Source organism: Schistocerca serialis, chromosome 2 (assembly GCF_023864345.2).
Source record: "Schistocerca serialis cubense isolate TAMUIC-IGC-003099 chromosome 2, iqSchSeri2.2, whole genome shotgun sequence".
Lineage (NCBI taxonomy): Eukaryota > Metazoa > Arthropoda > Insecta > Orthoptera > Acrididae > Schistocerca > Schistocerca serialis.
Genome location: NC_064639.1, coordinates 808,440,284 through 808,465,945, shown reverse-complemented (window position 1 = coordinate 808,465,945; position 25,662 = coordinate 808,440,284). Strand labels below are relative to the sequence as shown.

Genomic DNA, 25,662 nt, shown 5'->3' with positions numbered 1-25,662 from the left:
GAAACGCCTCCCAGGCTGTGGCTAAGCCATGTCTCCGCAATGTTAATTCTTAATTTCTTTGCGTGTTTTTGGTACTTGCATTTTTTAATTCATAAATTTCGGGCGTATTATAGTATTTGAGAGTTGTAGCATCGCGTTTTACTACCTGAATAGTGTAAATTCGCGTAGTCGTTTGTCTTCTGTTTTTGTTTTGAACGGCCAGTGTCGGTTGGTCACAGTCAGTGTGCTCCCTGCCGCCGTTGGATAAGCAGCTGCAGCAGCAAGTCATATACTCATAGCTCACTCATTTGTTACATAGTTTAGTTCTTAATTTCTTTGCGTTTTTTTGGTACTTGCATTGTTTAATTCATAAATTTCAGGCGTATTATAGTATTTGAGAGTTGTAGCATCGCGTTTTAGTACCTGAATAGCGTAAATTCGCATAGTCTCCTTCCGCCGCCGAGCAGTGCTAGCAGTGCACAAGTAGCAGCATTACTGCATTTACTAGGCAATCTTGTATTTGAATAACCGTTTAAATTTTGTCGATTTGTATGCGCTCTCTGTAGATTAGTTCAGACGTTCTTTGCAAAACAGTTTTTAGCATGGATAGGGACTGCAACTGCTGTGTTCAGATGCAGGCTGAGTTGGCATCCCTTCGCTCCCAGCTTCAGGCAGTGTTGGCTTCGGTCACACAGCTTGAGGCTGTTGCCAATGGGCATCACTGTGGGGGTCCGGATGGGGGTTTGTCGGGGATGGCCAGCTCGTCCCACGCATCCCCCGATCGGACTACGACTGTGGTTGCCCGGGATATTGCCCGCATTGAGGCTGATCCCTCATCTGCGGTAGAGTGGGAGGTCGTCTCAAGGTGTGGCAGGGGGCGAAAGACATTCCAGAGGGCTGAACGGAAGGCCTCTCCAGTTTGTCTGACGAACCGGTTTCAGGCTCTGTCTCAGGCTGATACTGATCTTCGGCCTGACATGGCTGCTTGTCCTGTTCCAGAGGTTGCCCCTCAGTCTGCAAGATCCGGGCGGTCGCAGAGGGTGGGCTTACTGGTAGTTGGGAGCTCCAACATCAGGCGCGTAATGGGGCCCCTTAGGGAAATGGGAGCAAGAGAGGGGAAGAAAACCAATGTGCACTCCGTGTGCATACCGGGGGGAGTCATTCCAGATGTGGAAAGGGTCCTTCCGGATGCCATGAAGGGTACAGGGTGCACCCATCTGCAGGTGGTCGCTCATGTCGGCACCAATGATGTGTGTCGCTATGGATTGGAGGAAATCCTCTCTGGCTTCCGGCGGCTATCTGATTTGGTGAAGACTGCCAGTCTCGCTAGCGGGATGAAAGCAGAGCTCACCATCTGCAGCATCGTCGACAGGACTGACTGCGGACCTTTGGTACAGAGCCGAGTGGAGGGTCTGAATCAGAGGCTGAGACGGTTCTGCGACCATGTGGGCTGCAGATTCCTCGACTTGCGCCATAGGGTGGTGGGGTTTCGGGTTCCGCTGGATAGGTCAGGAGTCCACTACACGCAACAAGCAGCTACATGGGTAGCAGGGGTTGTGTGGCGTGGGCTGGGCGGTTTTTTAGGTTAGATGGCCTTGGGCAAGTACAGAGAGGGCAACAGCCTCAACGTGTGCAGGGCAAAGTCAGGACATGCGGGGACCAAGCAGCAATTGGTATTGTAATTGTCAACTGTCAAAGCTGCGTTGGTAAAGTACCAGAACTTCAAGCGCTGATAGAAAGAACCGAAGCTGAAATCGTTATAGGTACAGAGAGCTGGCTTAAGCCAGAGATAAATTCTGCCGAAATTTTTACAAAGGTACAGACGGTGTTTAGAAAGGATAGATTGCATGCAACCGGTGGTGGAGTGTTCGTCGCTGTTAGTAGTAGTTTATCCTGTAGTGAAGTAGAAGTGGATAGTTCCTGTGAATTATTATGGGTGGAGGTTACACTCAACAACCGAGCTAGGTTAATACTTGGCTCATTTTACCGATCTCCCAACTCAGCATCATTAGTGGCAGAACAACTGAGAGAAAATTTGGAATACATTTCACATAAATTTTCTCAGCATGTTATAGTCTTAGGTGGAGATTTCAATTTACCAGATATAGACTGGGACACTCAGATGTTTAGGACGGGTGGTAGGGACAGAGCATCGAGTGACATTATACTGAGAGCACTATCCGAAAATTACCTCGAGCAATTAAACAGAGAACCGACTCGTGGAGGTAACATCTTGGACCTACTGATAACAAACAGACCCGAACTTTTCGACTCTTTAAGTGCAGAACAGGGAATCAGTTATCATAAGGCCGTTGCAGCATCCCTGAATATGGAAGTTAATAGGAATATAAAAAAAGGGAGGAAGGTTTATCTGTTTAGCAAGAGTAATAGAAGGCAGATTTCAGACTACCTAACAGATCAAAACGAAAATTGCTGTTCCGACACTGACAATGTTGAGTGTTTATGGAAAAAGTTCAAGGCAATCGTAAAATGCGTTTTAGACAGGTACGTGCCGAGTAAAACTGTGAGGGACGGGAAAAACCCACCGTGGTACAACAACAAAGTTAGGAAACTACTGCGAAAGCAAAGAGAGCTTCACTCCAAGTTTAAACGCAGCCAAAACCTCTCAGACAAACAGAAGCTAAACGATGTCATAGTTAGCGTAAGGAGGGCTATGCGTGAAGTGTTCAGTGAATTTGAAAGTAAAATTCTATGTACCGACTTGACAGAAAATCCTAGGAAGTTCTGGTCTTACGTTAAATCAGTAAGTGGCTCGAAACAGCATATCCAGACACTACGGGATGATGATGGCACTGAAACAGAGGATGACACGCGTAAAACTGAAATACTAAACACCTTTTTCCAAAGCTGTTTTACAGAGGAAGACCGCACTGCAGTTCCTTCTCTAAATCCTCGCACAAACGAAAAAATGGCTGACATCGAAATAAGTGTCCAAGGAATAGAAAAGCAACTGGAATCACTCAATAGAGGAAAGTCCACTGGACCTGACGGGATACCAATTCGATTCTACACAGAGTACGCGAAAGAACTTGCCCCCCCTTCTAACAGCCGTGTACCGCAAGTCTCTAGAGGAACGGAGGGTTCCAAATGATTGGAAAAGAGCACAGGTCGTCCCAGTCTTCAAGAAGGGTCGTCGAGCAGATGCGCAAAACTATAGACCTATATCTCTGACGTTGATCTGTTGTAGAATTTTAGGACATGTTTTTTGCTCGTGTATCATGTCGTTTTTGTAAACCCAGAATCTACTCTGTAGGAATCAACATGGATTCCGGAAGCGGCGATCGTGTGAGACCCAACTCGCTTTATTTGTTCATGAGACCCAGAAAATATTAGATACAGGCTCCCAGGTAGATGCTATTTTTCTCGACTTCTGGAAGGCGTTCGATACAGTTCCGCACTGTCGCCTGATAAACAAAGTAAGAGCCTACGGAATATCAGACCAGCTGTGTAGCTGGATTAAAGAGTTTTTAGCAAACAGAACACAGCATGTTGTTATCAATGGAGAGACGTCTACAGACGTTAAAGTAACCTCTGGCGTGCCACAGGGGAGTGTTATGGGACCATTGCTTTTCACAATATATATAAATGACCTAGTAGATAGTGTCGGAAGTTCCATGTGGCTTTTTGCGAATGATGCTGTAGTATACAGAGAAGTTGCAGCATTAGAAAATTGTAGCGAAATGCAGGAAGATCTGCAGCGGAGAGGCACTTGGTGCAGGGAGTGGCAACTGTCCCTTAACATAGACAAATGTAATGTATTGCGAATACATAGAAAGAAGGATCCTTTATTGTATGATTATATGATAGCGGAACAAACACTGGTAGCAGTTACTTCTGTAAAATATCTGGGAGTATGCATGCGGAATGATGTGAAGTGGAATGATCACATAAAACTAATTGTTGGTAAGGCGGGTACCAGGTTGAGATTCACTGGGAGAGTGCTTAGAAAATGTAGTCCATCAACAAAGGAGGTGGCTTACAAAACACTCGTTCGACCTATACTTGAGTATTGCACATCAGTGTGGGATCCGTACCAGATCGGTTTGACGGAGGAGATAGAGAAGATCCAAAGAAGAGCGGCGCGTTTCATCACAGGGTTATTTGGTAACCGTGATAGCGTTACGGAGATGTTTAATAAACTCAAGTGGCAGACTCTGCAAGAGAGGCGCTCTGCATCGCGGTGTAGCTTGCTCGCCAGGTTTCGAGAGGGTGCGTTTCAGGATGAGGTATCGAATATATTGCTTCCACCTACTTATACCTCCCGAGGAGATCACGAATGTAAAATTAGAGAGATTAGAGCGCACACGGAGGCTTTCAGACAGTTGTTCTTCCCGCGAACCATACGCGACTGGAACAGGAAAGGGAGGTAATGATAGTGGCACGTAAAGTGCCCTCCGCCACACACCGTTAGGTGGCTTGCGGAGTATAAATGTAGATGTAGATGTAGAACCAAGTTTGTGCAGGCGTTCACACCTGAAGGTGTGCAACATCATAGTGATAAGCGGGCTCATAAAGCCAAGTTCTTTATAAATGTGACTCAATTTTGTAATCACTGAAATAACATCACATACACTCTCAATCTGTAAAGTTTCATTTGGTTTCCACCTTCCCTTCTGGGTGCTTCACTTTTTTTGTCATTTCCATAAATGCTGATTTCAGACAGAGTTTTAAATAACAGTTACCCCTGAAACTCTTTCTGTATGATTAATAGGAAAATCAGCATGTGCTACTACGCCGCCTGTATCACCACCTCCTTTAACGGTAATAAACTAAGCTTCTTTCCACATGGAGGGTATTTGTCATTGTATTAAGTATTCATTAAACATAACAATTAGATGGAGTGAGGGTAGTGATCGTTTTCTTTGCTTTTTTAAGATATGTGACTACCCCATTTGGATTTAATTCTTGTTCCTTTTTTGGCCATTATTATTATACACTCGTTTCTGTACTAAAGATGTCAATACAATTTGGTTTGCATAGCCACTATTAATTTGATTACTTGTCTTTTCCACATATTGGTGCTGTTTTCTTGCTTGCCAGCTGGGACATCATAGTAGTTGTTGGCACAAGCAAAGAATGGTTGGAGGATCTAATTATAAAACATAATGAATCAGATGACCATGAAGGAGTGAAGTATTAGCAGATAGTTTTGCAACAATTCTATGGCCTATGGGAGAATATTTTATGTAGAAAGATAGCTGTCGTCTACTTGCAAAAGCTAGATCTATATTAAAAAGGTAAATAAGACAGCCCCAGAGAGGCAAATGTCAAGATCAATCATTAAGGGATTTGATAAAAGACCACAAACAATATGTAACTATTTTTCAGCACGAAATTAATCAAAGTAATAACTTATGACATCATCAGTTAGAAATCTAGTGGAAAGTAAATGCCCTGCAACAAACAGACTGCATATTAAGATATATACTGATGTGACACCAAGAAGGGACAAGGGATGATGATGATGATGATGATGATGATGATGAGGAGGAGGAGGAGGAGGAGGAGGAGTACAATATGAGTGGAATGGATGGCTTAAATCACATCACTTTTTAATGTATTTTCAGTCGAATGTTCATTTTCTTTCTGATTAAAAAAATGTGTTACCTACCAGCAGGAATGGTACACAGCCCTAACACTAGTGAAAATTAAGTTATTAATACAGATATTGTTATACAAATTAAAAATAAGTCTTACCCAGGAGGGTTACTTCTTTGATACCCTGTTCAGATAACTGTCGCACTTCAGCCAATATGGAATCCACTGGCCGTGATCGTTCTCTTCCTCTTGTGAAAGGAACAATACAGTAGGTACACATATTGTCACAGCCACGCATTATAGATCTGTAAAATTTAATATCAATAATATTCTTGTTAACTACCAACTATTAAAGTCAACTTTTATAAATTTATCAAGGGGTGAACACTGAGTAACAGGGAGTAAAGGACAGAAGATGGAAAACTATGTGTAAAGTTGACAACCAAACAGCTTGCAAAGACCTTTGCACAGATTACATTCACTCAATTATGAGTGCACCATTATGAGCACTTCCTGACGGGCTACAAAAATAAGGACAAAATATTGTAGAATGCCAAAAATAAAAGAGAGAATGCTTTAACATGTTAAGAGTACAGCAGTAAATAGGAAGTAAGTGAACATGATGAAGGGTATAACAGCAATAACAAAGCAGCAACTCATTTTCAAAATAACACCGTATGAGGAAGTATACTAGTCAGTGCAGTGGTTTCACACTCACACAAAATATGTTTACTACTTCACATTGGTTACATGCAGCAGTTGGCATAGTATATGAAAGGCGGTGAGTAATATATTTACTTATTTGCAACTGATTCTCAAATATTCTTCATCCAAGTGTCAACAGAACATAACATGAACAAGCCAATGAAACGAAAGAACTTTGCAAAAGTGAGCACAAAGAAAGATATCTGGATTGTGATCTTTGGAAAGATTGCCATCCCACTCCTGATCTCAGTTTGCACAGTTCAACTCATATTAATCACACAAATAGGATGTTAGGAATGTCAACTGAGAGTCTTGATGCAAGAAACAAGGAAGATAGGAAATTACAGTATTTTGTCCCATCAATGATAAGGTCATTTAGAGACTATGAAGAGCAGGGGACTGGGAAAGGATAGGAATAATTAGGCAGGGCACCCATGGCCTAGAGGCAGCATCTTGAACTACTGAACAGCACATCACAAGTCCTCAGTTTGATCCTAGCCACTGCTAAAATTTTGAAGAAAAATCACCATCAATGGTGGCCAAAGACTTCCAATATGAGAAGTCATCTTTGTTCTGCCAATGACTCTGTGAAAGAGGCTAGAGAAGTGTACAGAGCTCCAAAGTAATGGTCTTCCCTTGAGGCAGGAAAGTGTCTCTGACATGCAAAAGAATCAACAGTGATCACCGTTCTGAGGAAGCAGAAGGCAATGGAAATGATGGCATTAAAGACACATGGTGTGTATCCACAGGGCACGTGGCTAGTAACTAAAAAAGTTTCATGATAATCTCTCCAATGGCTAAATGTTTAGGTTTAGTTCCTCAGTCAGATCTATGGGATGGGACTGCTAAGGGAGAGGTAACCATGGCAAAAAAGACTGAAAAACCAATGAAAAGGTAACATTCTTCAAGCTGGAGTGTAGGATGTGAGAAGTTTGATGTTTGAGCAATGTGGTAGGGAAGCTTGAAAATCTGAAAAGGGAAATGTGATGGCAAAATCTAGATTTTGTGAGGACCAGTGAAGTGAAATGGAAAGAAAATAAGGACTTTTGGTCATTAATCATGGGGGCCTGGAACACAATAGCAAGAGAAGGAGCAGAAGACAGAGTTATGGGAGAATATTGACTTGGCAGCAGAAATGAAAAAGACCAAATGAGTTCTCCAAAAATGGAAAGAGCAAGAAATATGTTTGAAACTGACCCAGAGATTTGAGGAGATTCCATATGGATTACATTAACCCTCAAACGGATGTGCAACATACTTTGTACACATGTAAAGAATAGCTGTCTTTATGTTACCAAGATAAACACATATGAACAAAATGACAGTTTAACCTCCATTTAATTAAACAGTGATAATATAAACTTACATTACATGAGCTAAATCGCTGTTTAATTAAACAATAATAAAATAAATTTTCATTATATCTGTTGTGACAGTGCCACGACATTTAACAGTGCCGCCACGACAGTACGCGCAAACGGCGATAGAGGCGCTCCGCAACTCGGCTGAGCGCGGGAGCGCCACCTAGCTATGAACGGCGCCGGCCGCATGTCACGGCACGGCAGTCGAATAAGAGATACTGAGTTGTTATCATGTAACCAGCTATTGTTTCTAAGTGAGTGTGTTTGAATATCCGCGCAATTATTGGTGATTAAAGGTTATAACACTTTTTGGCAACAAGGTCGGATATTTTCACTGTGTTGTGGATTTGTGTGTTCGTGACAGGGCAGACATGGAACAGCTTATGCAAGTGCTCACTGAACAACAAACACAGCTGACGGCTGCTATTCAGGCACAACAAACACAGCTGACGGCTGCTATTCATGCGTTGTCGACGTCGCTTACTCATTGTCTGTCTTCCTCTTCTCCACCTCCATTCCCTCCTTACGACGAGGCCGCTGAAGACTGGGAGGATTATGAGAAGCGTTTGCGGCAACACTTCTTGGCTTTCGGCGTTGTCGACACTCCTATGTGTAAGTCGTTATTTCTATCTTGGATTTACCCACGGATTCATCAGCTGCTATCTCAGTTAGCCCCTCTGCGGGAACCTGCCTCTCTGTCCTCCCAAGAAATGTGTGACTTATTGTCTAACTATTACCGAAAAAACACCCACGTCGTTGCCACCTGCGTGGCGTTCTACCGGTGTCGTAAACAGCCCCATCAATCTTACATGGCGGAACTACACGGTCTAAGTAGGAAATGTCAGTTTGCCACGGACACTCATCATGAGTCTTATGCTGATTCAATTGTTAGGGATGCTATTCTACGGCTTGCTCCTGATAAAGAAGTTCAGCAATGTGCCCTACAACTGCCAAACCCGTCGTTGTCGGAAGTTCTAAGCATCGCTCAATCCTTTGAAGTGTCTCACACTGCTGGCACGCAAATAGACGCGTGGTGTGATGTAGGTGCTGTACAGTCAACTTTCGACACGGACAATTTGCCTGTTTCACAGGAGAACGAAGATGTGGCGGCGGTTCACTTGCATAAACAACGTCGCGTTGGGCCGCACGCTCGCAGCGAAAACAGCAACTACAGAAGCAGGTTCGTTCCGCACTTCCTTCTTGCCCACATTGTTTCGTACAGCATGACAGGGCCGCGTGTCCAAAACGTTGGGCCACGTGTAACTCATGTAGGAAAAAAGGCCACATTGCTTCTGTGTGTCAGTCCCCTAAAGTTCCTGTCGACGAGGACGAGGCATCAGGCATGGATGTTAACTGTGTGCTTTCTCAAACAAATAAGTTGTTTGTTACTGTTCGTGTTCTGGATAAAGACATTCGCATGCAAGTGGACACTGGCTCTGCAGTAACTCTCATTAATTCTCACACGTATTTGGAGTTGGGCTCCCCTCCCTTGTCTCCAGTTATGCAAAATCTGAGAACTTATAATAAACAGAAAATTCCTATCATTGGCCAGTTTGATGCTTCCACTGCCTACAAGTCTGCTGTTAGGCCCCTCACATTTTATGTGGTGGATCATGTGGGCACTGAAAACCTGTTCGGTTATGATGCTTTCCAGTTGTTCGGGTTCTCCATTGATGATGATGTGCACCTCATATCTGAGGATATTCCGTATCAACAGCTGGATGGATTGTGTTCTGAATTTTCGTCCGTGTTCTCTGCTGGTCTGGGTCGTGCCAAGGATTTTGAATCCCACATTACTCTTAAACCTACAGCTCGCCCTAAGTTTTTCCGGGCACGCCCTATTCCAGTGGCGTTGCGTGCACCTGTCAAGGCTGAGATAGACAGGTTAACAGCTTCAGGGATTCTCCTTCCTGTTACCTCTAGCGAATGGGCATCGCCAATTGTGGTGGTTTCTAAACCAAACGGGAGTCTGTGATTGTGTGATGATTTTAAAGCCACTGTCAACGCTCAGAGCCTCATTGACACTTATCCTCTTCCCCGTCCTGAGGAGTTATTTACCAAGCTCGCTGGGGGCCAGTTCTTTTCCAAACCTGATTTATCGGAGGCGTACCATCAGTTGCCGTTGAATGCTTCTTCCAAGGAATTTCACATCATCAACACCCCTTGTGGGTTGTATCAGTACCAGCGGTTACCATTTGGCGTCGCTAGCGCGCTGGCCATTTTTCAGCGGTTTTTGGAACAGCTCACGGCTTCCGTTCCCGGCTGCATAAACTATCTGGATGACATTGTTGTCACGGAGGCCTCCACTGAGGAGCACCTTTGCAATCTGCGTTCACTGTTTTGGGTTTTGCATTCAGCTGGGTTGAGGTGCAATCTGGACAAGTCACAGTTCTTCCAACCCTCCATTGTGTATCTTGGTTTCCACTTGTCCCGTGAGGGTATACGTCCTCTACGTCAGCACGTTGCGGCAATTAACGCTCTACCCCGGCCGTCTACGGTCAAAGAACTTCAGGCGTTTCTAGGCAAGATTGCTTATTATCACAAATTCATTCCATCCGCAGCGGCAGTAGCTCATCCTCTGCATCAGCTGTTACGCAAAAATGTCCCTTTCTGTTGGTCCGACGAGTGTGAGCACGCTTTTGTCCGCCTGAAGGCTCATTTGCAGTCGGCCCCTTGTCTTGCCACATTCCGTCCGGATCAGCACTTGGTTCTGGCGACTGACGCGTCACAGTATGGCCTAGGGGCTGTTCTCGCCCATCGGTATGAGGATGGGTCGGAACGACCCATCGCCTATGCTTCCAAGACCCTCAACGATGCGCAACGGCGTTACTCTCTACTCGAAAAGGAGGCGCTCGCTATCATTTATGCTCTAAAAACGTTCAGCGTTTTTTTGTATGGTTCTAAGTTTCACCTCGCACCGATCACAAGCTGCTGGTCTCTCTGTTCAGCCCATCGGCATCGCTTCCGGATAAGGCAGCTCACCGCCTGCAACATTGGGCCTTATACATGTCTCGTTTTCACTATGAGATTCACTATCGCCCCATGGCCCAGCACGCCAACGCTGACACATTGTCGCGATTGCCGATGGGCCCCGACCATGCCTTGCGCCTTCGTCTGTCTGTTCATGATGGTGTTGTTCTTCTGGCCACGGATGGCGCATCTCCACGGGTCATGGTGCCAGCCTCTCTTCGCAAAGATGTTCTCAAACTGTTGCATGAAGGCCATTGGGGTATTTCTCGGACTAAGTCCCTGGCCCACAGGCACGTTTATTGGCCCGGTATTGATTCGGACATCGCCCACAGGGTTGCTGCGTGTGGTCAGTGTGCTCAACAACTGGCTGCACCTCGTACAATGCCCTCTCAGTGGCCTGATCCAGCGCAGCCATGGGAACGGGTGCACGCTGACTTTGCTGGCCCCTTCCTCGGTACTTATTGGCTACAGTTGATTGACGCCTTCTCGAAGTTTCCGTTTGTTGTTTGATGTCCGTCGCCCACCACTGCGGCGACGACGCTGGCTTTGTCCAAAATCTTTGCGCTAGAAGGTCTTCCATCCATGATCGTCATGGACAATGGCCCTCAGTTCTCTTCACAGGCCTTCCGTGATTTTTGTACTGGACAAGGGAATCATCATGTTACAGCACCGCCCTTCCATCCGCAATCGAATGGGGAGGTAGAGTGCCTTGTCCACACTTTCAAAAGCCAGATGAAAAAATTCCTTAGTGATTTTTCCACAGATGACGCTCTGCTGTAATTTCTGAGTTCTTATCGCTTGACGCCTCTGGGTGATCGCAGCCCTGGCCGCCAACCGCGCACTCTACTGCACCTGCTTCACCCTGTCAGGCCTTGTGCTGTGTCCCCTAGTGCGGGAAAATACTCAGTGGGCGCCAACATGTGGGCACGAGGGTATGCATCTCGCCCTAAATGGATTCCAGGGGTGGTCAAGTCTCTTCGCGGCCGCCGGCTTTGTGAAATACGTATGGACGATGGCATGGTTGTTCGCCATTACGACCAGATGCGCCCACGAGTGGTGGCCACGCCGGTGCCACCGCCCCTTCCTTCGCCTCCACCAGCCCGAGAAGCCAGTCCTGTCGCTGCTGCCAATCTACCGTACGTGTTGATGCAGCCGACGTCGCTACCACTTCCGAGTACGCCGGAACAGGCGCCAGTCGCAACGCCGCCTTCACCGGGACCCATCTTGCTGGAGCACACCCCCAGGTCCACGACACTTATGGATGCTGCTCCGGAGTTTTCACCCATCATCTCGTCCAGGAGGCACATTCCACGCACGTCCTGGACGTTTTCGACCATACTCTCGTGTCTCTCCGCAGGATCTTCTCAGGGCCTCACAAGAGGCCATGGATGTCTCCGCGCTGTCCATGTCTCCAAGGAACTGAGTGTGTGTTTTTTTTTTTTTTTTTTTTAAGGGGGGAAAGTATTGTGACGATGCAACAACATTTAACAGACAGTATGCGCAAACGGCGATAGAGGCATTCCGCAACTCGGCTGAGCGCGGGAGCGCCACCTAGCTATGAACGGCACCGGCCGCATGTCACGGCACGGCAGTCGAATAAGAGATACTGAGTTGTTATCATGTAACCAGCTATTGTTTCTAAGTGAGTGTGTTTGAATATCCGCGCAATTATTGGTGATTAAAGGTTATAACACTCTTTGGCGACAAGGTCGAATATTTTCACTGTGTTGTGGATTTGTGTGTTCGTGACGGGGCAGACATGGAACAGCTTATGCAAGTGCTCACTGAACAACAAACACAGCTGACGGCTGTTATTCATGCGTTGTCGACGTCGCTTACTCATCATCTGTCTTCCTCTTCTCCGCCTCCATTCCCTTCTTACGACGAGGCCGCTGAAGACTGGGAGGATTATGAGAAGCATTTGCGGCAACACTTCTTGGCTTTCGGCGTTGTCGACACTCCTATGTGTAAGTCGTTATTTCCATCTTGGATTTCCCCACGGATCTATCAGCTACTATCTCAGTTAGCCCCTCTGCGGGAACCTGCCTCTCTGTCCTTCCAAGAAATGTGTGACTTATTGTCTAACTATTACCAAAAAAACACCCACGTCGTTGCCGCCCACGTGGCGTTCTACCGGTGTCGTAACAGCCCCATCAAATCCTACCGGGCTTGGGCGGCAGAACTACACGGTCTGAGTAGGAAATGTCAGTCTGTCACGGACACTCATCATGAGTCTCAGCTGAGCGCGGGAGCGCCACCTAGCTACGAACGGCGCCGGCCGCATGTCACGGCACGGCAGTCGAATAAGAGATACTGAGTTGTTATCATGTAACCAGCTATTGTTTCTAAGTGAGTGTGTTTGAATATCCACGCAATTACTGGTGATTAAAGGTTATAACAATATCACTCTGATGTCACATACCCCACAGTAACAACACACTTGAAGCATTAAATAGCATAGTTGCATTAGATCACAACCAACCGATCTACTGACTGCTAATTATCTCGTATACAACTACCTCATAGTGGGATTGTGTGAACAGCTTGTAATCTGTGTCATTTTCTTGCATGGATGGTAAGTTTTTTCTCACCTAGCTCATTGTTTATTTTATATTACTGCTGCTGGCCTGGACATATGACAGCACAACTTCACACTGTGTCAGCTGAAGTAATACAGAAGGAACAGGTAGGGGCATGCAGTTGTAAAGGAACAATGGAATGGCGCACAACAATGTTATTTGTGGTTGGCACACTTTATATGTAGGTGTGCCTGCTAGAGGGTTAAGGTCAGACACAGACTATGCATCAGATACTGGATTGTAAGGTGTGCAAGACAGCAGGCCCTGTGGCCTCTTCATACACTTATTATGGGTCATCAAAACAGCCTATCTTGCATTTCTAAAATCTGAATTTACAAACATGCAAATTAATTTTATTTTCCTACCACATTACACTGTCATCCAAAGTAAGTAATCAGATGTTATGGGCCGGTATGTACATGATAGGGAGTAGGATGCATGCATATCATAATTCTGTTCATTTCACATGGAGACGAAAGAGAACTTTTGGACTGTGAGGAGGCCAGTCACTCACAATGGCAGCAAATGGTCAGAAGGACATATGGTCATTGGAAATCGCAGACAAGAGTGCTGACCAAACCACAGCTGCCACCTTTCTCTTTTGATGTTGGGTCTCAGGGGCCAAGTTGACAGGCAGTTGCTATTTTTGCAATGGCTGGGGCAGTTTTTTCACAAAAGCCTCATGTTTGGGGCAAGAATGTGCCAAATCAGTGCCACAGCTGTGCTACTATTTGGGGCGTTTTGGAGAAATGGTCGCTGAGCTCCATGGGATAGCTGACAGAATGGCACCACACTTAGTACCCCAATATCATACCGTGTAGGTGCCCATCGCCAGAAAACTTCCTCCGTAAAGTCCTGGTGGAAGCTGTGATAGGCTGCTTGACAGTTGTGTCAGCACACATTTGTAGTCACCATAGGGAGGTGGCAGGAAGGAATGGTACTGTTGCCTAGGCTGACGGAGTACGGTATCAAGAGTCTAGACAAATTTGTTGTATGGCCATAATTGGTGAAGGCTTTGTTTATTGGCAATGACTGACTGTGTTCTAGCAGAGCCAAGCAGTTGCTCCCTGGGTGCAGGGCGGAAGAGAATTTGAGGAGGTGGCTCCCGGCAGGCATAGGAATCAGTCATTCACTTTGGTGCCCTTGCTGCAGAGTAATTTCATTTGCAGTTTCACTTGTCAGGCCACCCGGACAGACACTTTGTTTCTTAATGTTCAATCTTCAATCGGTCTCCAACGAGGAACCCATCTCCAAGTAGTGGAGCCAATCATGGGTAGCAGCCATCATCATCATGCTGCCTGGCGCTGTACTTTCAGTAATGTATGCAGCTCTGGCCTGTAGGGTTTCAATTGATTTTTCAGCCGTCCAAAATTCAAATTGAGGTTTCTCAGCAGTGGTAACCATAGAACTACTTAGCCTACTTAGTTAATATCATGGAACCGCATCCAATTACCGACTTGTTTGTCAATATTATACATTTCACCTGTTCTCTTTCTGCTCCCTGCCATAGTAGAGTAGCACACAAGATTCCATGCTGTGTCTTGCCAACACCTCTATCAAGTGAAGACTATTTACATGTTTGGATTACTTTAGTATACATGATTGTTCCTTGTACAAATTCATGATTAATTTGGTGTTACATTTAATGTAATTTTAAATTTTTAGGACAGCATTTACCTGTTAAAGAGTCACGCTTAACAGACACATTTCCTAACACAATTTTTAGTTGGGAACATCGGTCAATTAATTTAATGATTAAATTAGATGAGAGGATAGTCACCCAACATGGGATTTACATCAGGGCCATTTTAGCACTGCTTTTCACACCTCATGTAGAATCAATGTAAACCCAAATAGCAAACACGCAGCTGGTTTCCCAGTGTACCCAGGAGCAGTTATAGACTCGGATCACAATATAGTAGTGATTAAGATTAGACTGAAGTTTAAAAGAATCATGTGGAAGAATTAAAGTTGAAAGAAATGGGATACTATAGTGCGAAAGAATGATGAGCTACATTTGAAGTTCTATAAGACTGTAGATGCTGTGATAATGAATACCACAATATGCATCTCAGCTGAAGAGGAATGGACAGCTATAAAATGGGCAATCATAGAAGTTGGATAGGTAGACATAGGTACAAGGATTGTAACTGCAAAGAAACCTTGGGTAACAGAATAAATACTTCCACTGACTGATGAAAGAAGGAAGGAAGTTCAGGGAAAGACAGGAATATAGCAATGTAAGTCATTTAGGAATTAAATAAGCTGGAAGTGGAGGGAAGTCAATGAGCAAAACACGTAGATATCCAAAAAGAAATGTTAGCTGAAGGACTGCTTCAGCATACAGAAAAATCATACAACATTCAGTAAAATTCAAATCAAGTGTGTCAAGATTAAAGTGGCAAGGGAATTTCACTGTTAAACACAGAGGAGAGAGTGGATACATAGGAAGCGTACACTGAAGATCCCTATGAGAGGGAGAACTATTCCGATGATGTGACATAAGAAGAAATACGCATATATATGGAAGACTTGGGGGATAGAGTTTAACAGAATCTAAAAGACTTGCATTCAAATAAGACAGAAGAGTTAGGTAACCTTTGCAATTTCTAGAACCTTGGATGAGTGTGGTAACCAATATACCACAACAATATGCACAAGAATGGTAAAGAAAACTGAGAATCTGTTAGATGACAATTGGTATGGTTTTCAGAAAAGTATAGGTACCAAAGAAAAAGCTCGGAAGTTGAGACTGATAATGGAAGCATAACTTATGGAAAAACAAGGCATGCTCAAATGTTTTGTTGACCTAGAAAAAGGACTCAATAATCTAAGATTGTGCAAGATGTTCAAAATTCTGAAAAAAAAAAAGGAGTACCAGTAAGCTATTGGAAAAGATGGAAATTTACAATCTGAACGAGAACCAAGAGGGAACAATAAGAATGGAATACCAAGAACGAAGAGATCAGGTTAAAAGTTGTGAAAGAAAAGGGTACAGTCTTTCATCCGCACTGCTTGATCTATAAATTGAAGAAGGAATGGCCCAAGCAGAGTGAAAGGATATCAATGATAAGATTCACTATTGACATTGCTACCTTACGTGGAACAAAGAAGAATTATAGGACCTGTTGATGGAATGAACAGTATAATGAGTGAAGAAAGCAGATTGAGAATAAACCACAGAAAGTTGATAGTAATGAGGAGTACCAGGAAAGAGAATAGCAATTAGAGAGGGCTTAATTTGCAGAAGAAATTTGTGAGAAAGTATGTTAGGAGCACAGTGCTGTTGTTGTTGTGTGGTCTTCAGTCCTGAGACTGGTTTGATGCAGCTCTCCATGCTACTCTATCCTGTGCAAGCTGCTTCATCTCCCAGTACCTACTGCAACCTACATCCTTCTGAATCTGCTTAGTGTATTCATCTCTTGGTCTCCCTCTACGATTTTTACCCTCCACGCTGCCCTCCAATACTAAATTGGTGATCCCTTGATGCCTCAGAACATGTCCTACCAACCGATCCCTTCTTCTGGTCAAGTTGTGCCACAAACTTCTCTTCTCCCCAATCCTATCCAATACTTCCTCATTAGTTATGTGGTCTACCCATCTAATCTTCAGCATTTTTCTGTAGCACCACATTTCGAAAGCTTCTATTCTCTTCTTGTCCAAAATATTTATCGTCCATGTTTCACTTCCATACATGGCTACACTCCATACAAATACTTTCAGAAACGACTTCCTGACACTTAAATCTATACTCGATGTTAACAAATTTCTCTTCTTCAGAAATGCTTTCCTTGCCATTGCCAGTCCACATTTTATATCCTCTCTACTTCGACCATCATCAGTTATTTTGCTCCCCAAATAGCAAAACTCCTTTACTACTTTAAGTGTCTCATTTACTAATCTAATTCCCTCAGCATCACCTGACTTAACTCGACTACATTCCATTATCCTCATTTTGCTTTTGTTGATGTTCATCTTATATCCTCCTTTCAAGACACTGTCCATTCCATTCAACTGCTCTTCCAAGTCCTTTGCTGTCTCTGACAGAATTATAATGTCATCGGCGAACCTCAAAGTTATTATTTCTTCTCCATGGATTTTAATACCTACTCCGAATTTTTCTTTTGTTTCCTTTACTGCATGCTCAATATACAGATTGAATAACATCGGGGAGAGGCTACAACCCTGTCTTAATCCCTTCCCAACCACTGCTTCCCTTTCATGTCCCTCAACTCTTATAACTGCCATCTGGTTTCTGTACAAATTGTAAATAGCCTTTCGCTCCCTGTATTTTACCCCTGCCACCTTTAGAATTTGAAAGAGAGTATTCCAGTCAACATTGTCAAAAGCTTTCTCAAAGTCTACAAATGCTAGAAACGTATGTTTGCCTTCCCTTAATCTTTCTTCTAAGATAAGTCGTAGGGTCAGTATTGCCTCATGTGTTCCAACATTTCTACGGAATCCAAACTGATCTTCCCTGAGGTCGGCTTCTACTAGTTTTTCCATTCGTCTGTAAAGAATTCGCATTAGTATTTTGCAGCTGTGGCTTATTAAACTGATTGTTCGGTAATTTTCACATCTGTCAACACCTGCTTTCTTTGGGATTGGAATTATTATATTCTTCTTGAAGTCTGAGGGTATTTCGCCTGTTTCATACAGCTTGCTCACCAGATGGTAGAGTTTAGTCAGGACTGGCTCTCCCAAGGCCGTCAGTAGTTCCAATGGAATGTTGTCTACTCCGGGGGCCTTGTTTCAACTCAGGTTTTTCAGTGCTCTGTCAAACTCCTCACGCAGTATCGTATCTCCCATTTCATCTTCATCTACATCCTCTTCCATTTCCATAATATTGTCCTCAAGCACATCACCCTTGTATAAACCCTCTACATTCTCCTTCCACCTTTCTGCTTTCCCTTCTTTGCTTGGAACTGGGTTTCCATCTCAGCTCTTGATATTCATACAAGTGGTTCTCTTTTCTCCAAAGGTCTCTTTAATTTTCCTGTGGGCAGTATCTATCTTACCCCTAGTGAGATAAGCCTCTACATCCTTACATTTGTGCTCTAGCCATCCCTGCTTAGCCATCTTGCACTTCCTGTCGATCTCATTTTTGAGACGTTTGTAAACCTTTTTGCCTGCTTCATTTACTGCATTTTTATATTTTCTCCTTTCATCAATTAAATTCAATATTTCGTCTGTTACCCAAGGATTTCTACTAGCCCTTGTCTTTTTACCTACTAGATCCTCTGCTGCCTTCACTACTTCATCCCTCAAAGCTACCCATTCTTCTTCTACTGTATTTCTTTCCCCCAGTCCTGTCAATTGTTCCCTTATGCTCTCCCTGAAACTCTGTACAACCTCTGGTTTAGTCAGTTTATTCAGGTCCCATCTCCTTAAATTCCCACCTTTTTGCAGTTTTTTCAGTTTTAATCTACAGGTCACCAATAGATTGTGGTCAGAGTCCACATCTGCCCCTGGAAATGTCTTACAATTTAAAACCTGGTTCCTAAATCTCTGTCTTACGATTATATAATCTATCTGATACCTTTTAGTATCTCCAGGATTCTTCCAGGTATACAACCTTCTTTCATGATTCTTAAACCATGTGTTAGCTATGATTAAGTTGTGCTCTGTGCAAAATTCTACGAGGCGGCTTCCTCTTTCATTTCTTAGCCCCAATCCATATTCACCTACTACGTTTCCTTCTCTCCCTTTTCCTACACTCTAATTCCAGTCACCCATGACTATTAAATTTTCGTCTCCCTTCACTATCTGAATAATTTCTTTTATTTCATCATACATTTCTTCAATTTCTTCATCATCTGCAGAGCTAGTTGGCATATAAACTTGTACTACTGTAGTAGGTGTGGGCTTCATATGTATCTTGGCCACAATAATGTGTTCACTATGCTGTTTGTAGTAGCTTACCCGCATTCCTATTTTCCTATTCATTATTAAACCTACTCCTGCATTACCCCTATTTGATTTTGTGTTTATAACCCTGTAGTCACCTGACCAGAAGTCTTGTTCCTCCTGCCACCGAACTTCACTAATTCCCACTATATCTAACGTTAACCTATCCATTTCCCTTTTTAAATTTTCTAACCTACCTGCCCGATTAAGGGATCTGACATTCCACGCTCCGATCTGTAGAACGCCAGTTTTCTTTCTCCTGATAACGACATCCTCTTGAGCAGTCCCCGCCCGGTGATCCGAATGGGGGACTATTTTACCTCCGGAATATTTTACCCAAGAGGACGCCATCATCATTTAATCATACAGTAAAGCTGCATGCCCTCGGGAAAAATTACGGCCGTAGTTTCCCCTTGCTTTCAGCCGTTCGCAGTACCAGCACAGCAAGGCTGTTTTGGTTATTGTTACAAGGCCAGATCAGTGAATCATCCAGATGCCCTTGCAACTACTGAAAAGGCTGCTGCCCCTCTTCAGGAACCACACGTTTGTCTGGTCTCTCAACAGATACCCCTCCGTTGTGGTTGTACCTATGGTACGGCTGTCTGTATCGCTGAGGCACACAAGCCTCTCCACCAATGGTGTGATGGGAAAAGCATCTGAAATGCAGTGTTATAGAAAGATATCAATATTTATGTGTACTGAGTGTACTGATAAAATAAGGGATGAGCAGACACTCTGCAGTATGGCAGAAGAAAAGAACATGTGGAATACACTAACAAGAAGAAGGAAGAGTATGATAGAATATATGTTTAGACATCAGAGAATTACTTCCATGGTACAACAGGGAGCTGCAGAGGGTATAAACAGTAGAAGACGGAGACTGGAATACATTCTACATATAATTGAGGACAGAATGCAAGTAACAACTGGAATCAGTCAATTCATACAAATATGAAGTTCTAACAATTTGTGGAGGTATAAAATGGGATAAAAAATGTATAATAATTTTCCCAAAGATGTGAAATATGGGAGAGGTAGCGTTGCTCACGTCCGTAGGTTTAACCTTAAAATACCCTACACGTGCCTCCTGGGTGGTGCTAATTGAGCAACAGTGATTACAGGCAGCCAGACTATCCATAGGATCTCCTGGCAATGACATATCAACTAAATAGCAGAAACAGTTCTTTTCAGAGCTCATTAACAAGAAACATTGGACCAACTATCAGACTCCTTCAACTGAATATCGAAAGCATTAGCAGGGCAAAGTGTGACTACCTGTCAAAATTTTTGCTGGACAACAATATCGATGTCGTCGCCATTCAAGAAACTCGTGTTTCCAGCGAAGAAATATTCCGAAGCCGAGGTCGAATTCCTGGATATTCTGCACTTGGTGTAACTTACCACGAGGTGTATGGAATTGCTACGTATGTCCGTAACAACATAAACGAAGCTTCGCTGATTTCTGTAAGTGTGGAGGCAGATATACATACAGTTGTCATACAATTGCACGGCATTACTATTACAAATGTTTACAAACCACCCAAAACAACATGGCCTGATTTTGTCCTACACACAGCAGAACATCCTGCAATTTACATAGGAGACTTCAATAGTCACCATGAACTTTGGAAGTACTCTCAAAATGATGAAAATGGGAGCATGCTTGCAGAATGGATGGAAGAGAAGAATCTTCATCTAGTGTTTGATGCCAAAGATCAAGGCACTTTCAGGTCAGCTGCTTGGGACAAGGATTCAAATCCTGACTTATGCTTTGTTAGCTGCAACGAAACTGGCTTTCCCATCAACACCACAAGGAAAGTGATAGATGCCTTTCCTCACAGCCAACACAGACCTGTAATAATACAAATTGGCTGCACTGTTCCTGTCATACGATCAACTCCGCATGCTCGATGGAATTTCCAGAAAGCCGACTGGATGAAGTTTTCAACAGAACTGGATAAGACCATTCGATGGATACCTCCATCACATAATAACTATCAACGCTTCATTGGTGCAGTAACAGCAACAGCTAAAAAGTGTATGCCAAGAGGATACCGAAAAGAATATATTCCAGGATGGAATGAGGAAAGTGAAACACTGTACCAATACTTCCAGCAAAGTGGTGACCCAGAGATAGCTACGGAACTATTGTCCAGCTTGGACATGTCTCGGAGGCAGAAATGGGCAGAAACAGTCAAAACTATGGACTTTACCCACTCGAGCAGGAAAGCATGGAGTCTTCTGAGAAAACTGGGAGGAAGTGCACCAGCATGCAGAAAAAATTCCGAAGTAACACCAGACCAAATTGCTTCCCACATCATTACCACCTCAAGAGTACCTCCTGACAAAAAACATACAAGACATATCAGACGACAGCTTCGTGACCTTAAAAAGAAGGCATCTCCCTCATCTGAGTATACCCATCCCTTTACAGTTTCAGACATTGACTCTGGACTGAAGGACCTCAAACCTCTTAAGGCACCTGGATTCGATGGTATCCACCCAGAATTCCTGATCCATATGGGAGGAAAAGCTAAGAAATGGCTGGCAGAATTCTTCACTGACATCCTGCTGACTGGTCAACTTCCATCTGAGTTCAAAAATGTGAAGATAATATCTGTTCTGAAACCTGGCAAACCCAGCAACAGGGTAGAAAACTATCGCCCCATTTCCCTACTCAGCTGCTGCTACAAGCTTTTTGAAAGGCTAATATATAACAGAATAAGTAGCGCTATCTTAGAGAACGTTCCAGTTGATCAGGCAGGCTTCAGACCAGGGCGTAGCTGCTGCGACCAAGTATTGTCTCTCACATCCTTCATAGAGTCAGGATACCAAATGAAGCAGAAAACATCTGTGGCATTTGTTGATCTAACTGCCGCCTTCGACACTGTGTGGAGGGAAGGCCTTATCTACAAATTTCTCCGCATCATACCCTGCAGAACAATGGCTCGACTGATTAACAGTATGCTAAGTGATCGGAAGTTCCAGGTAATCACTGGAAGCAACATAAGTAAGGAGAGGAAGCTGAACAACGAATTGCCTCAAGGATCAGTTCTCTCACCCTTACTGTTCAACCTATATCTATCTGATCTACCTGACACTTCGTCCAGAAAATACTGCTATGCCGATGACCTGGCTCTAGCTGTCAAACACCAGGAAATGAAGACAACAGAAGAGATTTTAGCCAATGACCTGTCTGCATTAGACAATTACTTCAAAATCTGGAGACTCCAACCCAGTGTGAGTAAAACAGAAGTGTGTTGCTTCCATCTAAATAACCAGTTGGCGAATGTAAAACTGGAGGTAAGTTTCAGAGGCAGAATTCTTCATCACAACTGGAACCCAAAATATCTTGGTGTCATCCTGGATCGTACACTATGCTTCAAACAACACCTTCTTAACTTAGCTCAAAAGCTGAGGACTCGAAACAACATCCTCCATAAGCTATGCGGAACTACCTGGGGATCTTCAGCAACCACCATGCGAACTTCAGCTCTGGGCTTGGTATACTCAAGTGCTGAGTATTGTGCACCTGTTTGGATGAATAGTCATCATACAAGGCTTGTTGATACCCAGCTGAATACAACAATGCGCATAATATCTGGCACAATCAGATCTACTCCAGTTTATTGGCTTCCACTGTTAACCGGTATAATGCCTCCTGATCTACGCAGATGTACTGCCCTTATGAGAGAATTCCACAAGATCTCCAGGAATTCTAACCTACCCGTGGATAGCGACCTGCCACTTTTAAATCGCAAGAGACTGAAATCACGTCATCCAACTCTGTGCGATGCTGCTGACATGGTTGCTAAGAACTTCAAACCGCTTGAAGAATGGAAAGGTCGGTGGGAAGCAGTGACAGATGTGCACCTGCATAACATCTTCTCAGGTGCTAAACTTCCAAGTGGATTCGACTTACCACGCAAGACGTGGTCTACTCTCAACAGAATCCGTACCAGCCATGGGCGATGCAGGGATGCTCTCTTTAAGTGGAACAAGCTGCCTGATCCAGCTTGTGACTGCGGGGCTCCATACCAGACTGTTCACCACATTGTCAGTGAATGCAGGATTCGAGCCTATCAAGGCGCCAAAGAGGACTTCCTGCTAGCAACTCCAGATGCAGTGCGCTGGATTGAAGGACTGGATATTCAGTTGTAAAGACAAACTTCAGTTTCTTGTGTGTCAATATGTACATATGTATATGTAATTTCATGATATGTTTGTATTAGCCATACGCTAAATAAATAATGGGAGTAAAATAAATTTATTCAAAAAGGCACTCAAACCGTATCTCTTAAATACTGCACACTACACAATTAAAGATTACTTGGAGAACGTAGAGTATCCATTAATAAAAATAAAGATGACTGCTAGTCCACAGTACTAACATTCCATCACTTTTACATGTTGTAAATCTCACTCTTCATGAGGGGATGCTGACTCAGTTTTTCAGACAGGTAAAAGGGAAGACATGGTAATGTAATAGAGATGTGGCAACATGGTTGTGGTTTTGAAGTGTGGGATTGTGGACAGTGAAAAGCGCAAAGAGACTAAATGAACAGTATGTATATATTTTATATGTTATCAAGCGAAGTTGTTCCAAGCACATACAAAAATAAGAATACTTTATGTTAGATGTAACTGAAAAAAGTAGAGAATTTGTTAAACACTGTGAAAGACAGCAAGTTCCTGAGGACTTGCCTCCCTTCATTACTGTTACTACTGTTATGACATTTAATGCGATAGTTTGACTGACTGTATGTAAAGAGATGCACTGCTCACAGTGTTATCGGAGTGCTGTCTTAATGAGCTGAATTCTGGGACTGAGAAGTGGCCAGCCACAAGTAGATTGGCAGACAGCGCATGGGAGCTGGCTGCCACTTTCACGTCATGGGAGATGTTTGCACAAGTACCAGTAGGACACCAATGGGAATCGCCGAGCAACTAGCTGTGTCTTGCTGCTAATGCAGTACAGAAAATTGTTCTCAATTCTTGATGGAGAGCTTTATACAACTTTCAGTCTCCTTCGTCTGATGGGCTGGTGCCCTAGAAACTGTTTCCTGTCAGGAGAGATAGTTTTCTAGGATCTGTAGGCATTTGCAGGTCAAATGGCAGAGGACCTTCTTTTTTTTCCCTCCAGAGAACTGTATCTGCTAGCACTATAAAACATTCCTTCTCTGACTCTGAGACAGTCCTGTCCAGCTGGATGCCTGACAGTTTGTCTCCAGAGCAGCTGGTGTAATTCCCCCCACCCCCCTCAAAAGGTGGATCCCCTTGTCAAGTAATTTCCCACATAAGCATCACAACTGGAAGTCAGATACTGATGTCAGAGACAGACCAGTGGTGTCAGTAGCTTTTGGCGGCACGTTATTCTACTGGGGAGTTACTTTTACCAATCTCCTGGAGGGAAAATTTGCAGCACTTTTTGATTATGCAGTTGGCATGGAGGAATCTTGTCACATGCAATTGGTAGGCTGAGTCTTAAGAGTTGCTTCACATGGAGTATTTTTTGGAAGAAAGGGATGGAAAGGAGTTTTAGAGAGCTTGTCCAGAAACTGCATGGTGTATGCATCAGAAATTTGATCTGGAGACTTTGAGTGAGGAACTTCATTCAGTGACACTAAGAATGGATCGTCCACAGACGGCAAATGAGGCGAAGTCCTCCATTCGAACTCAAGCTCAGGTGCCCTGATCACAGACTTGCAAATTTTCACAGCGCCGAGCAAAGTGTTCACCCACTATGGGTAGCCATCTGTGGTGAGAATCTTTGCTGCTCTGCCACATATGGAATTTTCTGTGTTGCTTTACACCCTCAGTGGCATGTTCTTTCAACTTGTGGCAGCAGATGGTCAATGAATGCATGTTGCACAGCCCTTCTGTTTAATGGTTCACAATCACTGTCATGTAAAAAAGTCAGTCAGACAGTGTTACCATTGATACCTAAAGAGAGAGGCATCTCACAGAGAATTCCACCCCTCCACACAACTTTGTCAACTGACTATTACTTCTCACATAACTGTGATTTATTTGTGTTTTGTTAGATCTGTTTTTCTGTGTTATTTATTTGCACATCACATTCCACACACTCTATTGCAATCAATCAATCATTTCAATGAAGAACCTTTCTTGTTTCAGTAGAGAACACACCGCATTCATTAATGCCCTTTCCAAAGGCCTCACCTTTTGCCCCACTCCCAAATTCAATCATGCAGGGCTTTTTAAAGACCATCTCTCCTTCTCCCAGCCCCTACAGCAGAAACACTTTTTCGCCATCAACCCAACCAATCAGACTCCACAAAGACCAATGTTGAACTCTTGCCTTATGCAGTTCTCTCTCATCCATCCAACTGTGAGCCACCCTCACTGTCCCCAAATCACTCCCTGTTAACTTTCCGGAATTTCTTAACCTTGAACCTTGCCGCACCATCATTCCCCAAATCCCTCAACATGCAAACTAACCTTACATCCACAGAAAGAACCACAATTCACCACCTAAAACCTGATACTAACCTTGTAATCCAACCTGCTGGCAAAGGCTCCACCACTGTTGTTTTGAACCACAAGTTTTATCTGGCAGAAGGACTCCACCAGCTGTCTGA

General features: G+C 43.8%; 1 protein-coding gene across 2 annotated transcripts in view; it reads right to left on the bottom strand.

The window, feature by feature from the left end:
* The window catches only part of LOC126458052 (CDK5RAP1-like protein), a 129,932-nt gene that overhangs the window by 73,311 nt on the left and 30,959 nt on the right, over positions 1 to 25,662 (bottom strand). For both annotated transcript variants that reach the window (XR_007585565.1, XM_050094850.1), the window contains exon 4: positions 5,698 to 5,843. Coding sequence is in view for 1 of the 2 variants with exons in the window: in XM_050094850.1 (XP_049950807.1) it covers positions 5,698 to 5,843 (146 nt within the window). In the remaining variant the exon portion in view is untranslated. The remainder of the gene's footprint in view (positions 1 to 5,697; positions 5,844 to 25,662) is intronic.